General features: G+C 34.0%; 3 protein-coding genes across 6 annotated transcripts; 2 read left to right on the top strand and 1 right to left on the bottom strand.

Annotated features, from left to right (window-relative positions):
- The first annotated feature begins 12 nt into the window (after positions 1–12).
- Positions 13–3,390, top strand: LOC114179900 (initiator tRNA phosphoribosyl transferase family protein). Of its 2 annotated transcripts, none has more exons than XM_028066395.2 (7): positions 13–388; positions 470–591; positions 741–1,404; positions 1,638–1,756; positions 1,850–1,958; positions 2,199–2,258; positions 2,839–3,390. In XM_028066395.2, exons 1-7 carry the CDS (start codon positions 97–99, stop codon positions 3,024–3,026), a joined length of 1,554 nt encoding a protein of 517 aa, XP_027922196.1. In that variant the 5' UTR covers positions 13–96; the 3' UTR covers positions 3,027–3,390. The 2 variants fall into 2 exon arrangements, with proteins under 2 accessions (XP_027922196.1, XP_027922197.1); XM_028066396.2 differs by having other exon boundaries at positions 46–388; positions 1,656–1,756.
- Positions 3,391–3,930: 540 nt separating this feature from the next.
- Positions 3,931–12,045, bottom strand: LOC114178339 (putative protein phosphatase 2C 6). 2 transcript variants are annotated; one of them, XM_085670780.1, is made up of 5 exons: positions 11,432–12,045; positions 8,374–8,661; positions 7,816–7,921; positions 4,854–4,904; positions 3,931–4,638 (listed from the first exon to the last, which is right to left on the bottom strand). In XM_085670780.1, the coding sequence occupies exons 1-5, from the start codon at positions 11,888–11,890 to the stop codon at positions 4,316–4,318; spliced, it is 1,227 nt and encodes a 408-aa protein (XP_085526906.1). In that variant the 5' UTR covers positions 11,891–12,045; the 3' UTR covers positions 3,931–4,315. The 2 variants fall into 2 exon arrangements, with proteins under 2 accessions (XP_085526906.1, XP_027919980.1); XM_028064179.2 differs by lacking the exon at positions 4,854–4,904 and having other exon boundaries at positions 11,432–11,912.
- A 996-nt stretch (positions 12,046–13,041) lies between these two features.
- LOC114174961 (agamous-like MADS-box protein AGL29) lies at positions 13,042–16,695 on the top strand. 2 transcript variants are annotated; one of them, XM_085671679.1, is made up of 2 exons: positions 13,042–13,529; positions 16,036–16,695. In XM_085671679.1, exons 1-2 carry the CDS (start codon positions 13,434–13,436, stop codon positions 16,576–16,578), a joined length of 639 nt encoding a protein of 212 aa, XP_085527805.1. In that variant the 5' UTR covers positions 13,042–13,433; the 3' UTR covers positions 16,579–16,695. The 2 variants fall into 2 exon arrangements, with proteins under 2 accessions (XP_085527805.1, XP_027915498.1); XM_028059697.2 differs by having other exon boundaries at positions 16,026–16,695.
- The last annotated feature ends 816 nt before the right edge of the window (positions 16,696–17,511 follow it).

The following is a 17,511-nucleotide window of genomic DNA, read 5'->3' as shown; positions in this document are numbered from 1 at the left end:
TCTTAAAGAAGCAAGACAACATTAGATTGTGGTAACAGATCAAAGTAGATTGATTACATAGGACAGAGAAAGAGAAGGAGAAAGAGAAAAATAGGTATGGAAGGAGAGGAAGAAGGTGCGAGGCTTAGCATTTACAAGGCGGCGAGAAGCATAAAGCGAAGAGACAACAGTTTATACAACGCTCTCAGATCGATCTACCAAGACTCCATCTTTGTCTCTGAAATCTCTCTCCTATGGCCTCAGCTCCCTCTCCTCGCCAACCTCCGATGCGGTCTCTGGTATTCTCGATCCTTCCACTCCACCTGCTATTTCAAATCCACCGACGGCCACACCAACAACTGCTCCTTCAGCACCGCTCGCCTCAACCTTCACGTCGCGCAGCTCGCCGGTACTCTTCTTTCTCATTCCCAATTCTCAAAGACGTAACCTTTCTGCGTTAATGCTCATCGTTTTTCATCTGGGTAGGTAGGACAGAAGGGAGGCTGCATCATCGTTGATTCTACTCGAAGAGGAAAGCGCTTCCCTGATAGCATGTCCAAAACAATACCCATTTGGACCTGTGTTTTCAATCGGGCCATCAAGGACTTTCGTGTGAGAAATTTTTCATTTCTTCCCCGAAATACATTGTTGGTTATTCATTTGTTTTTGGGTTTCACTTTAGTCCTTGGTTTGATACGATTCACTTTTCTGATAGACTGTTATTGCTTATGATAATGTTTTGCTTTGTCTTCATAAAACAGGACTCTAATGGTTGTGATGAAAATGTTCGTGAATGGGATTGCTCCTTGCACCTTCCCCTGTGGGTTTCCCAAACAGAAAGAGCTTCCATTGAGAAGAGGTTAGAGGAATGGACTCTGTTACTGAAAGCAAGTGGGGCTGATATTGCTTCCCTTGCCGCCTGCTTGAGGAAGCCCTTGCGTCCTCTCTGGATTTCGCAGAGAACTGTGATCTGGTTAAATGAAGTGCCTCACCATGAATCTTGGGATTTCACACCCATCATTCTTGTGTCGGCGTCTTCATCGGTTGGTGTGAGCCAACATGGTACTACCTCTGAGTTCAGCTGGAATTACATACCCGGTGCAGGAGATGATGAAGAAAGCTGGGCCAGGGGTTTATCACCTGTCCTTTTCTGGAAACATGTTTATGATCTTATAAACTCAGGTCCTGATGTGTGTAACCAGAAGGTTGCAGATATAGTTGAAAAGAGTAGAGTAAACCGTGCTTATAGAGGAGAAAGTGCACCACAGATTACAGTTAAGACCCTTAAGTCAGCCTCTCTTACCCAGGAAGAACCATCAGTGACCTACGATGCTTCAATTGTTAAAACTGATGCCGAGTCTTCCGAAGATTCTGGATTATCTTGGCTGGGATCAACTAATTTGGCAGTTGGCACATCTCGAATTGGTATGCCTTAGCTAATTAATTAAAGCACATTTTTAATCCTTTGGTGCATTTCTTTTGATGATGACCGGTTCTGTCGAGTTTATGATCAAAATTTTTGAAAAGAGGTCTGTAAAATGGAAATACACTGTTAAACTTACAGTTCAGACATACTTTTGTTGCCTCTGCTTCTGATCAGCAACCACACATTGAGCATTGTTTTTAGTTCTAAAATGTTTATGTGGCTGAATGTTCAGTGGCCATGTATGGTGCAGCTGCAGATGCTGCCAATGTAGATTGCATACTGAACTGTGATCAGGAGTCCATCTCTGTCTGTCTTCCCAGTGCTGAATCATATTTGCATCTTCCGATGATGGTTAGTACGTAGTTGAAAGGAAACTTTTTATTTGTTTTTATTCTTGTGGAAATCCCTACTCATTCCTAACTCATCTTAATCTTTTATGGTCAGACTTCAAAGTTTGATAGATTTTCTTTATTGACCAATCTTCCTAAAGCGGTGAGCTTTGCAAAGTTCAATCTCAGCCAGGGAAAAAGACTTGTAGTTTGTTGTAATAATGGTAATGGCTCTGAACTACCCTCTGTCGACTTTGTGTATTTATTTGAAACCAAATGACATGTGTTTGGTGTATGTTCAGTGTTACATTCACTGCCCTTTGAATTTGTATTTTTTTTTTTTTTCTTTCTAACTTCATTTTGAATCTCTAAGGTGCCTTTCCTTAATCCTTTTAAATGATTATCGTAGACCATGAAGTGTTGTAACAAACAAATAATATATAGAATTTCTTTGTTTTTTTCAGGGGAAGATATCAGTGTATGTGTTTGTTTGGCAATCTTAATGTCATTATTTGATGAAAATGGTACGTATCTATATATCTTTCACTTTGTTAGAAAACATTAATTAAGAAACCCATATCTCACTTACTATAGAATCAACGCAACAACATGATCATTTCATATTCATCATATCATTTTTCAAGGATTCTTGATGTAAAATTTATGTTTTTAAGACAAGTTTGATACACAGACAGAGAGAGGAGGGTGGAGGGACATGTTCATATCTATTTACTGAATACTTAAAAACTGATTCTCAAATAGAGTAAGGGAATTATGTAGGAAACATTAAGCATAGGAAAGTTAAAATCAAAATGAATGATTACAGCATAATTGTACACCTAGAATAGCCTTTCCATTTTTCTTATCCCAAGATGAAAATATTATGTAGTCTGAAACACGATAAGCGTTTGCATAGATTTTAAGTTGGCATGATGTTCTAAGCAATAGATGATAAGAGAGTAGATTTAATATATGAGTTAGGTCTAGTTAATAGTTCAAAATAAGTTTTTGTGCTTATTCTTGAATTTTGAGAGCTTTGATACTTCATAATAAGTCCATCCATCACTAATTTTTCGTCCTTGTGTTTACCTTTTCTTCTTCAAGGTACGTTTGATGATGGGAAATCCTTTGATGCAGCACAAGTCACTAAATGGGATATGAGGAGACGGCTTGTATATTTATGCAAGTTTGCAACAGATGCTCGACCATCCAGAGGAAATGTGAGACAAGTTTTCAACTTTCTGATCGGTGGAAAATGCGTCCATGATTTGGATTTGGGAAGAGATGAGTAATTGGAATTGGAATTGGAATTGCATGGGCACGTGGATGATTGATTACTTTAACCTTGAAACAATTCCAGAACCAGTTCGCAGATAATTGTTGTATGCCTAAGTTTATTCGAAATTGATGACTATTTTAATAATTCTTTAGATTCAGGTCTTAATAATTCTTAGTTTCAGACTCTGATCTCAATTGGTAAATTCTGAGATGTCTGATTAGGTGATAGACTCTAGCAACATGGCTAAACATTCAATATTGCTCTAGCGAGGATTTTATTTTCTTTAGTTTTATATTGGTGGACTTTTTAGTTATCAGATATTGATATACTGATATGTATCAATCAATTTAATTATGAAATTTGCATTCCTGAACATACATATGAGAATATTCTATTCAAAATTTTAATCTCTGTAGTGTGAAATTAAAATATTTAGATGGTATGGTTTCACATAAATATTGTGAAAATATTAATAGAATGGGCAACTTAACATCTGAATTGGTTAATGTCATTTACAAGCAACAATATTGGAGAAAGATTTCCAAAATGGCTTATCTGCGTTGAGGGATTATACTTGCCTTGCTTTTCAATTTATTTTGGTTGTGGAAACTGAACGACAAATTAAACTAAATTTTTTCATTGAAGTGCATTGAAATTTGTGCTACTTGTTTCAACAGGAACAGCCTAAATAGACAATTTTCTTCTTCCAACTTCAACTATGTTTTAATATCTAATGACATGTGAACAAAAAGGTAGAACATAGACTAAAATTAAATAATTATCTCCTATTATTGTAGTAATTTGTTTCACTGTTTGAAAATTAGACATGGCAGCAAGAGTTATTACTTCATTAAACTAATTCCATTCTATGTTTTCAAATCAAATAGAAGATAGTGAGAATATTGAATGCAATGAAATGGAATAGAGTTCACCATATTTTATTCCATTTCTTTCACTAAAAGAAATTCAAACAATACAATTGATGGCATTTCATTCTGTTATCCACATAACCGTTCAGGAAGGAGCAAATGGAAAAGGAAAAATAGTAGTGATCTATATACTTCGTTACAACAAGCCAGCCCTAGCTAGTTGTGACTCGTCATGAAGCAGATTCTTTTTTCCCAATCAGCTCTGTACTGTACAGCAGGTTAGGAGAAAGACACAAGGTGAAGTGATACCAAGTACTAAGGGGGTCATATGAAAAATAGAAAAAAAAAAAAAGAAAGAGGTTTGTTTATAGATCAACTCTACAACTTCATTACCGTCTCTTTGTCCTTCTCAAGATTGAAGAGAAACAGATTCTTAGGAAATTAAAGGAGGCCTTTGCTGACGTTTTCTCTTGGATTTCAGATCAACAACTATGATCGAAATGTTATCTTTACTATTTCTACCATATGCAATTTCAGTCAGGCTGTCGGCAACAACTTGTGCAGGAGACGGTTCCTCCACTGACAAGGATCTGCGGCGTCTTCTAAGAATGTGGCGTGCCACTTCTCCAACCTCTTCATTACTCATTACATCCCAGAGTCCGTCACTTGCCAAAATTAAGCACTCATCCTCGTCTGTTCTAGCTGTGAAAGTTATCTCAGGCACAGGAATAATCCATGGTCTCAAATACCGATCACCTGAAACGTCATTGTTAAGCAGGTCAATACACGACAAATCATAGACTTGGTTTCAAGATGTCCAAATGCTAGCTCAATTTGGAAGACTGTCCATATAGTTTCTGTAACTGATGAATAGCCCCAAAAGAAAAGAACAAACGCATAGTTTGCACTAGATGCTGCTAAAAACATGTAGCCTTGAAAATCCGGTGCTATACATACCACAAACTCAATACCTTTCTTGAAGATTATCTGAATCTTATTGCTGAAGACTTTTCTTGAATTAACTGAAAAGTTAAATAGCTTCTGCTAAAATTTCTGGAGAATCATCAACTAGAAATTTCTACGTACTCTGGGATTTTTTAGTAATATCGAAAGAGAAAATGACCGTACATTATTATTAGATTAGAATAATCATCTGATAATATATAGGACAATCTTGTAACTCTCTAGGACTGTGAGAATACAACTTAAACCAAAGCGAACCATCTGGACTTAGGTTTAGATCTTGGCTGGTCCCTATAAGGAATCATGCTTCATGCGGATTAGGACTAGAAGAAATATAGGTTAGTACGAATACAACTTTTTTGCCTTCTGCTATTTAACCTTCCCTTCCCCTTGTTATTTTTTATTACCAAGATATCTTCTGTATAAAAATAATAAAACCCTATTCTGTATCATCCTCATTACACTTTAAACCTTATTTTTGCGCTCTTCATCTTCATTGTTCTTTTGAACCCTGTACTCTTATCCTGATTACTCTTTAAATACTTGTATCCCATCTCCGTTATTTGGTAAACTCTTTACATCTATTTTCTCCTCTCTCTTTTATTCTCTGTAATAAAAATATCATAACTTTATTTACATTGAAAGTAACTTTTTGGAAAATATATACCTATTCAAAGTACTTTATAGAAACATATATATATACAAAGTCAAAGTAACTTCTAAAACTATAAGCCAAAATCCATAATTTATGGGAAGGTAAGGTAAGGTAAGGTCTGGAGAAAAAATGGACAATGACAACTTACACGGAAGAAAAAGGTGTTCAACGAATAAAGGAATTGAAACAAGGAACCATGTTTATGAAAGAGGGAGGATACAAAAGAATGAAGAAGAATAGCAGCATTTCAAGAAAACAAGGATCATTTAATAAAAAAGTTAAAAAGGTGATTACGTAAATTTATATGCCAAAATAAAGGGCAGAAGGGAGCCTAGTTAATTAATTAGAAGGTGAAATTAGCAAAAGACTTATTTTTCTCTATCCTTTTAAGTCAAAGTTCATAGACCAACGGGCCGATCAAGCTAGATTTAACTAATTTTAAATATCTCAAAAATTTAGATATTTTTAATTAAATTTTTATTAAAAATTATTTTATTGAGTAGTTAATTTTTTTAAGTATCATGTCTTTTATTTTTATCATCTTGTCTCCTGTTCACCAATTAACTTATTCTTTTCTTTTATAATTTTTTTAACTTGTTCGACAATTTACTTTCTTTTTTTATAATAATGAGTTGACCAACAAATTAAAAAAGATCGAAGATAAAAGAGATGAATCATTCCATTGATGAAAATAATATCAAACAACAAATTACATAAAGAAAAGTAAAAAAAAATTAGGTCAATAGGACAAAATTATTTAAGAGATTGAAAATACTCATTTTAATATAAATATATTTTTGCAAATTTCTATTCTTTTATCACATCATATATATCCTGTAACTATCCAGAATTTTTTTTCTCTTTCTTTATTGATATATTAGGTTTGGATGAAATTCTCTAGTGCATCAATTGTTTTCCTTTTATTATTTATTTCATCTATGTCCGGAGCTAACATGATTTGACCATTTTAATGGTATTTAACTATAAGACTACGCTTATACGGTCCAACTTAGCCCCTATGCCGAGCCCTACCTCCAATCACTCTCCTATGTTTAGCAACTAACAATAATAGGATTATGTCACTCCTCTAGCTATATTGTTCTCTACTTAAAATCTATCCCCTTAGTCAATATATCTCTTCTCAACATCTTTTAACTACTCATGCTGGTGTCAAAAAACCTAAAAGTGTAAACAATAAAATTTAAAGCAAAAATTTGACAAAATTCAGCCAGAACTTAACAAAACTTAAGCACGATTGCTGGACTTTTTCTCTATCCAAAAGTCAAACACAATGAGGACTCAAATCATTCTATTAACAAAAATTCCAACTACCAACTGTTCAGGAATTGTGAAAATAATTGCAGACTAACAAATTGCCGTATAGCTAGAATTTGTCCCATTCAAGAAAGTGATAATAATGCTTAGCTATTCAGGTTATTGACCTTATCTTTAGTCGATGTGGGACTTCCAACACACCTTCAGTTTTATGCAAGTACTTGCATGAACTAGTTACCAATTAAAATAAGCAAGAGGAAGAGACCGGCAGATTTTTTTCTCTTCTAAATCATAAAATGTTGCTATTATCAGAACAGAAAATATGCAGAGAAGTTTGATCAAGCATATATAACTTGAACCAACGTGTATGAATGGTGGAGGAGAAAAATCCAACCGTCACACCAAAAGGTTAAGTTGTATTCTTATGGAGTTCAAGCCACAAGACGCCAGAGGCGGGAATAATCTACCTTGATTTGATTGAGGAAGAAGGAAGACAATAATAATGGCTTCAAACGATAGGCATTGTATTTATCTATAACTTACGGTTTTACATGGCTTTTATTTACTTCTCCAGGGATAAATTTTCCTCCTCTCATTACTTAGCAGCTTCGTCCTCTTACAGTGTTATCTCACGAGTCACAACACTCATCCTCGGACTCATTTTCGAGTATCAAAACAGAGGAAGGTTTTTAACTCAAGCTCAGATTCCCTATCTTAACCTGCATTCTTCCACTGTCTCATCATTATCGCAACTAATGCAATAAGCTTCAGTGTCTGCGCATTTTGTTTTGTTTCTTTGAGTAACTTAGCTATAGTGACACCAGCAAGAAAATGACCCTCTTACATGAGTATAGGTATTACAATAATCCCTAATTACTAGACGATTAAAATCAAAATACTAGAAAATTATAGCCGTTTGCATCTTTTATTTTTCCATAGCAGAGACATAATAACTTTGTCCCTTTATTAATAGTTCAGAAAGAAGAAAAAATTTCGCAAATTCTTAACCTAAGATCGGGTATGAAGATAAATCAAGGTACCTATGGCCCTGGACATGGCAAGCACACCAAACACCCTAGCTCCATTCCAGTTTATGACTTTTCCTCCTTCTCCTTCAATTCTCAAGAGTTCATCTTGTCTATCCGGCTGTACAAACAAGGACAATAGCATCTCAATTCCGTTAATGATATAAGCATAGGAGAGTAAAAGTTACCTTCACTAACATAGTTAAATCAATAAATTATAATATTATATAGTTATATAAATAAAATCAAAGTATACAATTTTTGAAGTTTTTTTAAGAGTTACCCTCCTTACATCCAACCCTGATTTTCTTCTGAGTACATGGCTGCATGGGCGAGTTTTCTCTTTTTGATTTTTAATGTCCCCTTTTCCCGAATTATTAAGAATTTCAAAAGCAGCAGAGGTCAGTGCTTTTATCTTTTTTATTATTGTAATTGTTGTCAATAGATATCCGGCCTACTTTAATAAACTGGAAGTACATATAATTTTCCATTCAAGAAACTTAAAACGGAACGCATGATCACATGGTCGGAGTGTTATATCATCAAGATAAGTGGGTTATGACTAGACCTGACCTTTTGATCCACTGACAAGGGGATTGTTTGTGTCCTGCGGCAAAGAACTACCCTTGAGTCGCCGCAGTTGGATGCAATAATTTGGCAACCAGATAGAACCACCACAGAGGCAGTAGATCCAACCATTTCAGGTGCAACTGCGTCTGATAGGATTTCATTGTCAGTCCTCTCAAAACTGTTAGCAAATACGGTTTCCCATCTTCTCTGCCACTCAGCCCCACCTGCCATTTCTCGGTTCCACTCCTCTGCTATAACATCGTGCATCCGCTTAGCACAGAACTTAGCCACCTAGGAGTATTAAATTACCACAACAGTTAGGAGAATGATAAAAATTTCATGATGTACTCCATCCTTTTTATATGGTGTTTATTTAACCAAAGCATATGAATCAAGAAAGGTAAAATTAGATAATCTATTTATTTTTGAAAAATTTATGACAACACTAGTTTATCCTTATTTAAAATACCAAATTTTAATGTTAATTGTAGAGTAATTAGTAGATTAAAGTCAAGAAGGGAAACAAGGTGACGACTTCAACAAATTGTGCGGAGTCTTGTATTATGGACTATCAAATATTTCTTGAATGGATCTTATAGTATTAACTTCATCAAGACGGTCAGATAATTCTATGTAGCTCTGTGTTGTGAAGACCACGTTGGACGAATGCATTTGACTAGAATCAAAGATCGGTACAGTTTAGTTAAAAAAATAGAAAAATAGCCATCAAGGGGAAATTTTCGACGAGTTTTAACACCAAAATATTATCCATCTACAATGAGCTCCAGGCTTCGCATTTTGGACAGGTATTTCTCCTCCCTTGTACAAGGAGAAGGACGCTCAGAATTCAGTTGCCCTTCTTAATCCATCTTTGATATCATTATTCTGAAATAGATAGTTGTAGTCAAAGAAATATACTCAATTTAATACGCCAAAATAATAGGTATTAATGTCATAATTAATATCTACAATGAATTTTATACAATGCAAAGTATTCACCCAATCTACATGGCAAGCTGTTCAAGAAGAAAAATAAATAGACTCGTTTTTTTGCTTGTACCAAAGTATAAATAAAATAAAAATTATCATTTAAGCATCCTGTAACAAATACCAAGTCTAATCAGGCATCTTCATATGAGATCTTCACTCCACATTTTTTTCCACACAACTCACCTTGAAATTCGGTTGCACCTACACTTCAAATGCAAATCAAACGATATAGCTATCACGCAGAATAACATAGAATGACACTAGGGAAGACGCTTTCCGCTACTCAATAGTTACTTAAAGCTCCAATGAAACTGTGGAAATTTATCAGGTATCCTTACTAATAGTTCGGGACCCAGACATTTTCGACGTCTGAATTGTAGATACAAATTTGTTTTGTCCAAGGGGTGAAATAGATTGATAACCAAATGGGAAACAAAACTTCTGAGGTTGATCTAGAAGCGTGATATTTTTTTCATACCTTTTGTTTACGCAATTTTCACTCCACTTGCATGTTTAAAGGCCAGTACTAAACCAATTACGATGATTGGTTTCATCTACTTATGTAACTAAACATCACTAAAAGTACTGCTGAAATAACAATATCCTACCGGAAAAGAATCCCTAAAATTTAAAACCAAACAAGGCATGAATCTTATATGTTGTGGAGTGTGGAGAGCATAATCTTTGTACGAGAGAGTTTTCCAAATAAACTATAGGCGTTGTTCTACCCAATATACAGGGAAAATCGTTTTATATATTCAAAGAATAATGTTTCTAACAGTTGAGATTTAATCTAGTGACATAGACGTTAGCAACTATACTATGCAATTTATTATAATTTATTGGAAATTGGTATTCAAAAGAACATACGAAACTTTTCTAGAATGAAGCAGACTAACCACAGCCATCATCAGTCAGCCCCACAATATAACATGCCAAAAGTAGTGCAAAGGAGCATAATTAGTATATGTCCCACTTTGTCACACATAAACAATATACCTTTTCTTTAGACAAAAAGCTCATCTTTCTATCCAGGTGGCCACCCAACAGTAGCACGTCCTAATCATTACATTTCTTTTCACAGGAAATAAATAAATAATAAACCTACAATTGTATCGAAAGAATTTTTAAAGACAACCTTTGAAATAAAGGTAGGTAAAAAACATAATTAAGTATTGTCAATATATTCTTGATAGATTAAATAAATAATATACATAAATAATTTTATGCACAAAAAAGGCCATCACTTAATTATAAATTGTGACTTTTATAATAATCATCTTAAGAATTGCACAAAAAATAATTTCGAATTAGTTCGCAAGATTGAATATGCGTAAATAAACTCCTCCAAAAGTATTCATAAAAACAAAAAATGAAAACTCATAAACTAAAATAATACAAAAATATTATAAATTGATTCAAGTTTTTTTTAGTGTTAATGAAAAAAAAGTCTTATAAACACATTAAAATCAAGCTTGGGAAGAAATTATTTCTGATTTATTTCAAATCGGACTGTTTTTTCTTGGCGCTAGACTCATCCCGGAAACCTTTCGGCAAGCCACAAGGTGATGATTTGTCTGTGATAGAAACCACGTCAGATCTCAGTCACACAAATCAATCCCCATTCCTAATTAGTACAAGTATCCATCCTAGAAAAGAAAAGGCCCACGCCCCTGTTATGCACGATCGCATTTACACGTGTCATAGCAGAACGAAAAGCACCGTGAATTTATCTCTCTCTGTAAGGACCACTCTGCCTATGAGCCTACAACACGTGGCCTTTCTGAGCAACACACCCACCAACCACATTCCCAGTTTAAACTTAGCGAGCACAATAATTCCGATATCATTTTTTATTTATTTACAGAAAATAATAGTAGTAAAATAAACATAGATACTAATCAACCAGATAAATTACAATTAAAAAAGAGAATAAGTAAATATTAACCAGAACGCCACACTCCCTCCCTGCGCAGTCACCACAACCACCAACAACTCTTTCAAACTTCAATTGAAAAAATTAAATAATTATTAGAAAATGGAAGAAGGAGAAGAAGAAGGTGTACCGAACCTGTGAGCCACCATGGCCGTCGTAAACGCCGAAGAAATGAACGGGAGAGATCTCGCCGGAGGATCTGGAGCCGGGAGCGGTACAACCGCCGACGTGATCGCACGTACGAGACATGAATCCAGGAATAACTGCCACGGCGTCCTCCATCTCTTTCCTTCTCCCAATCACCGAAGTGTGTCCCCAACTCACTCCCTTGTTACTCCTTCCGATGCACTTCTCCCTCACCGCAGGCGCCTCGCAGTCACTGAGTCCCGCGCGGTGCAGCGGAGGCGGCGAGAGTATCGCCTCGGTGACCGCGGCAGGAGGAATCTCGCCGGAGCCACTACTGATAGAGGAAATGTCGCCGGAGCTGTTGAGGTTCCGGAAATCCTCGGTGCTGAGTGTGGAGGAAATGACGGAGCCGGAGCTGGTGGACGCGAACTCCGAGTCGAGTCGTTCGAGTGGGTCGTCCTCCTCCATAGCTCAGCGGTGTCGTAGTTGAGAGAGGGAACGGGAAGAAAAGGAAGCGAGGAGGAGGCGATAAAAGGAGGTGAAAGGAGAGACGAGAAAGTGACACGTGTGAGGAAATTGTAAGTTTTGTCGATGGCGCACGCATCTATTGTGAATTGTGAGTGGGGAAAGAAAGGAAAGAAAGGAAAAGGGAGAGAGACACCAACTGTTTGTAAATTGTAGTCGTACTCACCTGCCTTATGCTGTGTCTCCACCTGTCCCTCCATTGATCTTCCTTCCACACGTTTCTTTTCCTCATCACGCCTCTTTCTAATCCTCTGCTTCGCGCAACCCTGCACCCGCTTTCATCCTAATCTTGCTGCTCATCCCCACCAATCGTGATGAAACCCTTCTCAAAGTACCACGCAGACCTCCCTGCACTGGATTGCACCCTTGTGTGTGTGACGTGTGAGGAACCTATGTACGTAAGCAACGGTACTCTGTCTTTAATTAGAGTAACGCCAGGTGTCATCAAGGATTACTTTGGGGACCTACTCGTTTGGTAAAATTTGACGTGCGAGTTAATTGAACTTCAATGAGAAAATCATGATTTTTTTTTTTTTCAGTTTTCCTTTGCATTAATGAATGAGAGTATCTTTTTAAAAAAGGTACAAGAAAATTTGGAAGGGTAATTTTTTATAGGACTTGACTGCGACAGAGGAATTGGTCGTTCTAGGCTACAAGTCTACTACTATACTTCCAGGTGTTCACTCTTCTGAAATTCAAGCCATCGCGGTGTGGACTTCAACCAAACGCCAACAACGCGTGGTGATTTCTAATTTCTTGAGCAAGGTGGAAACAGATTAGACAAATGCCAAATGGAAGAATCAATCATCTAGAACTACAATGCCTTTTCAAGGTAACAATAGCTTATTTTGAGACTACATTGAAATTTTTATAACATAAGTTGCAAGTTAATCTGATTCAATCATTAAAAATCCATGTGTGTTCGATTAGATAAATATAAACAAGTGATAAATATAATAAAAAATAAGACTATATTAGGTTTTTTCTTAATAAAATAGAGAAGAAAGAGAATTTATAATCATTTTTTTTTTCCTTCTCACCTACTTCTCCTGTATAAAATATAGATACAGGCTTTTTTACCTTTTGTACTTTGACTCTTGTTTCTTATTCCATTATTCCTACCAAATACACCATGAAGGAATGAGTTAAATGTGTTGATCCACCAGGTTTCTAACATTCCTAAGTAACATTGCGTGAGAAGCAATGCAGAAGGACAGCAATGATGATGAATCCCTGTCACTGTACTGGGGTACTTGAAATTCAATTATAGGAAACAGGTGGTAACAGTCCGTACAAAAAGAAATATAAATTTAAGAATACAAAATTAGAAAAAAAAAATGAAAAAGGAGGAAAAAGAAAGTCTCCATCATGGAAGAGCTTTAAAATTGAGTTTGAAACAATTTAGGAGTAGGAGGTATCTGGTTTAGGATTGATTCTTGTGTGTTTGGGTGAACACGTGGGCGTGTGTGGAATTGAAGGCACCACCATGGTTGTTACATCCACACCCTTCTTCTTCTTCTTCTTCCACGAGTCTTGGGTTGGGCTAGCTGGGAAACACCCCAAGACAAGGACCTCCTCCAAGGTACACAGATTCCTTTCCACTCCAATTACCACTATACCCCTTTTCAAATTATAATTCTGCATCATCAAATCCTCACACGACACACACCTTCCATCTCTCTCAACTCTTTGCCAAATGTTGCCATGCTTTTTTTAAACGATAATCATTTTTCATATTACTTTAATTAATCACTTTTATACTATATATTGGTGTTTGAATAACCAGCACTTTCTACCAAATTCTCAACCATTTACTTCTCCCACACACCCGTCATCATCTAATATAACTAACGTTTGCAGAAAACGTAATGAAATAGTAAATGGAACGGAGATAGATGTAACGCAAAATTTAGGGTATCAAGAAAATATGAGAAGGAAAAAGCGAAACGAGAATCAAGATTCTGATTTTGTGGTGTCATATTTCTTCTGCAATTGCATAATATTAAAAAGATTTAAAATTCAATAAAAATATATTAAAAAATTTATTTAGTTATTTATAACTGGAGGTAAACATAGGAACATATTAAGACGACTAATCATTATTATGACTGGTCAATCGTTTCCATTAAACAACCATCACAAATTTCCATCTATATTTACTAGTTTTATAGAAAAGACAAACTGTATATATATACAATAAATTTATACCATCATTGAATAACACATCATGCTTTACAACAAATTTATTAACTTTATAATAATTATCTTTAAATCTAATCAATAAAAATTCTAATTTAATTGATAATATAATTTTTCTGATACTTTGTAATTATTAACTTCATTTGTATGACATTAGACTTTATTCTCTTATTCCGTTTACATTATACTCTTATAAAGTACATTCGTTGCTCTTAAAGCTTCAAATTCTTAATGAACACACGACCAGTTTCTAAATAAATAAAAGGGTTAAAGTGTAATATTGGTTCATGAATCATCCTTTCAAAGTTGTAATTAATCAAATTTGTTAGGTTAAGCAGATAATTGTTCCTTGCTTCTATAGATAAGTGAATCACGAACTTTATTTGATTAATCCAAACAAAGTCATCTGATTAATGGTTAACTAATCACATATTAGCTGTAAACCCACTCCCTGTTTACACAAATTATAAACTAATTAAAGACACGCTTTACCGAATATGAGACCTTCTATTTTCTCATTCCTTTAACCTTTCTATTAAGTATATGACTATTTAAAACAAATAAAAAATTACTAAAGAACTGTTCACTAAAAAAATGAAAATTGAAAGAAAATTTTTACTACTAATTCTAAATCCTTTTGTAATCAGATTGGTTACAAATGCTTAATATATTGAATCTAAGATCGAATTATTCAGACATTTTCCGAGTTTAATTCTTTGTAAAAAAACAACTATTGGTCAAACTTTATTTACCTTTCTATCGAATCATATTAGTTTCAGCCTTGTGTTACTAATAGGCACATACCATGTTTTATTATAAATTAAAAAAAATGTTAACACAATAATTACCTTTCTCCAATTTTTTTCTCTTTTTCTTCAAACAAACTTTTAAATCTTGCACTACAAAAAAAAATTAATAAATAATAACTAGTTTTAGAGAAAAAAAAATTAATAATATTTAAAATTATCTCTATTATGAATAAAATATTATAATTGATTTATGAATTATTGGTTAAATTAGGCTTTAACACTACCACCAAAGTTTTAGACCAAACTTAGACTCTAATTCACAAACTAATACTATTTTTTATTCATTATAAAGATTACTTTTAAATACTAATAGTTTTAGTTAATTATAACATGATATATAACTAAAATAATCTCTATTATAAATAAAAAATTATAATTAATTAAATATCATCAATGAAATATCTCCTCCTATTTTTTTCAGTTTAGTACCAAACGAATAATTCTTTTTTTTTTCTCCTTCCTTAATTGAGGTATCAACGAATAATTTAATTAATTAATTATCCTTAAAGTAGTTAATCTAACAATGACCACGTGTTTAAAAATACATGGCAGTGATTTTCAGATCATCATTGGTGCATTTTTTTTTCAACCCTAATGTTTGGATTAGAGCCGTTGTTTAAACTTAATCCCTAATCAGGATTTTGCATTAGGTAGATATATTAACGCGCACAAATATCTAAAACAACATATTATTTTATGCTATAAATGTATTTGAATAAATTCTATTATATATAGACAATGATAAATTTGATCTTAAATGACAATTAATAGACATTAATTGTAAGAAAAAATGACTAATGTGTGTAGTTTTAGAAAACTAAATAGGCTCTTTCTTAAAAAAAAAAAAAAAGACTAAAACAGGTATTTATTCAAAGAAAAATCAGGAAAGATAATAAAATGCTTGCGTAGACGAGTGAAAATATTGGGAATTGAAAAATTCAATATTAGAAACGTTGAAGGATTTCAAATAAAGTTTTATAAATATATAAAGGGTTGTGGAAATATCATATCATATATTCATCTCTCTCTTTCTCTTTCTTTCTATTCTCTGATTCTTGTGTTGTTTTTAGTAATTAGCAGAGCGAAGAAACAATGGGTCGTCGTAAAATTGAAATTGCAGCAGTGAAGGACCCTAATACGAGACAAGTCACATTTTCAAAGCGTCGAACAGGTTTATTCAAAAAGGCGAATGAACTATCTATACTGTGTGGTGCAGAAATTGCAATTGTCGTCTTCTCTATTGGAAACAGACCTTACTCTTTTGGGCACCCAGGTGTTGATGCTGTCGCAGCAAAATTTCTTCGACATGAAACCAAATCAAACGATGTCAAACAAAACAACGTAGAAGTTGGTGACATTAGTAGGTTGAATCAACAACTGTTAGATATTGAAGCCCAAATACTTGTGGAAGAAAAGAAGGGTTTGGAGCATGATCAGATACTAAAACAGCACCAACTGTCACAACCCTCCCAATTTAAGCAATTACAAGATTCGTATTTAGAATTGCAACGTAGGGTGAAAGATTATACTGATGCGATTGAGGTATCAGAATGTTTGATTCTACTTGCACAACAACCCGTGGTCGAAATAACGAAACAGGTGAAAAAAAGACGAAAGAATTGATGTTATGTATAGCATGTAATTTTGTAGTTAAATTTTAATTGAGTGTGATTTTGTGGATTGAATTTAGAAAAATATGATGGGATGGAGAATAACTTGTTTTACATTCTTGTATCGAATTATGCTATTATTCTGTAAGATTTTCTTTTTTATTATGCATTGGTTTTGAATTCTAACAAAAATACTATACTATGCATTGGTTTAGTACGGAAGATTTCTTTTATCGATTGATAACAATAATCAATTAATGGAATAATATAAAACATTTCAATTTTCGAAGAACTTTATACTAACCTTTTTTAAATTCTTAACATTTCTTTTATAACTTATTTCGTCACTTGTTTGGGATTATTTTTTAATTTTAATATTATGTAATTCGTTTCTTTATTTAGATATGATTATAGTAATGTAAAAAGGGATTTCGCTTCAGAAGATGGACTTTAAGAAGATAAGTTAAGATGGGAGCAATTGATTATCAGCTGTTGATACTATAATTAATTATATTTTATCAAATATATATTAAATTTTATCACAATTTTAAATAGTTGATTTTATAATCAGCTATAGTTGCACTAAGATTAGTTTATCACCCAATTCTATACAAAATTTTGTTTTCGGCCGAAGGGCTTAAAACACGTAATGAGACCTAATAGGGAAAAAACATCTTGGACTAATATCGATCCAACAAAGACTTTTTCTTTGGCATCTCTATTTTTACTTCTCGCACCCCGAAAAAACCTATAATTTTCTTTATTTTGTTGTAAAATTTAATAAAATCCTAAAACTAGCGGAAATATTCTCGCTCGCAGTAGCCTCTCACCCCTTTCATTTCCTCCAACTCGACTTCCTTCTCACGTCCACGCGAGCATTATGAACATTATGGTCACTGATTGAAAAGTAAATTCTTCTACTTTTTTTTTTTTAGATTTTTGAAAT

This window comes from Vigna unguiculata, chromosome 3 (assembly GCF_037176805.1).
Source record: "Vigna unguiculata cultivar grain cowpea cultivar isolate G323 ecotype 2 chromosome 3, ASM3717680v1, whole genome shotgun sequence".
Taxonomy (NCBI): domain Eukaryota; kingdom Viridiplantae; phylum Streptophyta; class Magnoliopsida; order Fabales; family Fabaceae; genus Vigna; species Vigna unguiculata.
The sequence above is the reverse complement of the archived record's forward strand: the minus strand, read 5'-3'. Positions and strand labels throughout refer to the sequence as shown.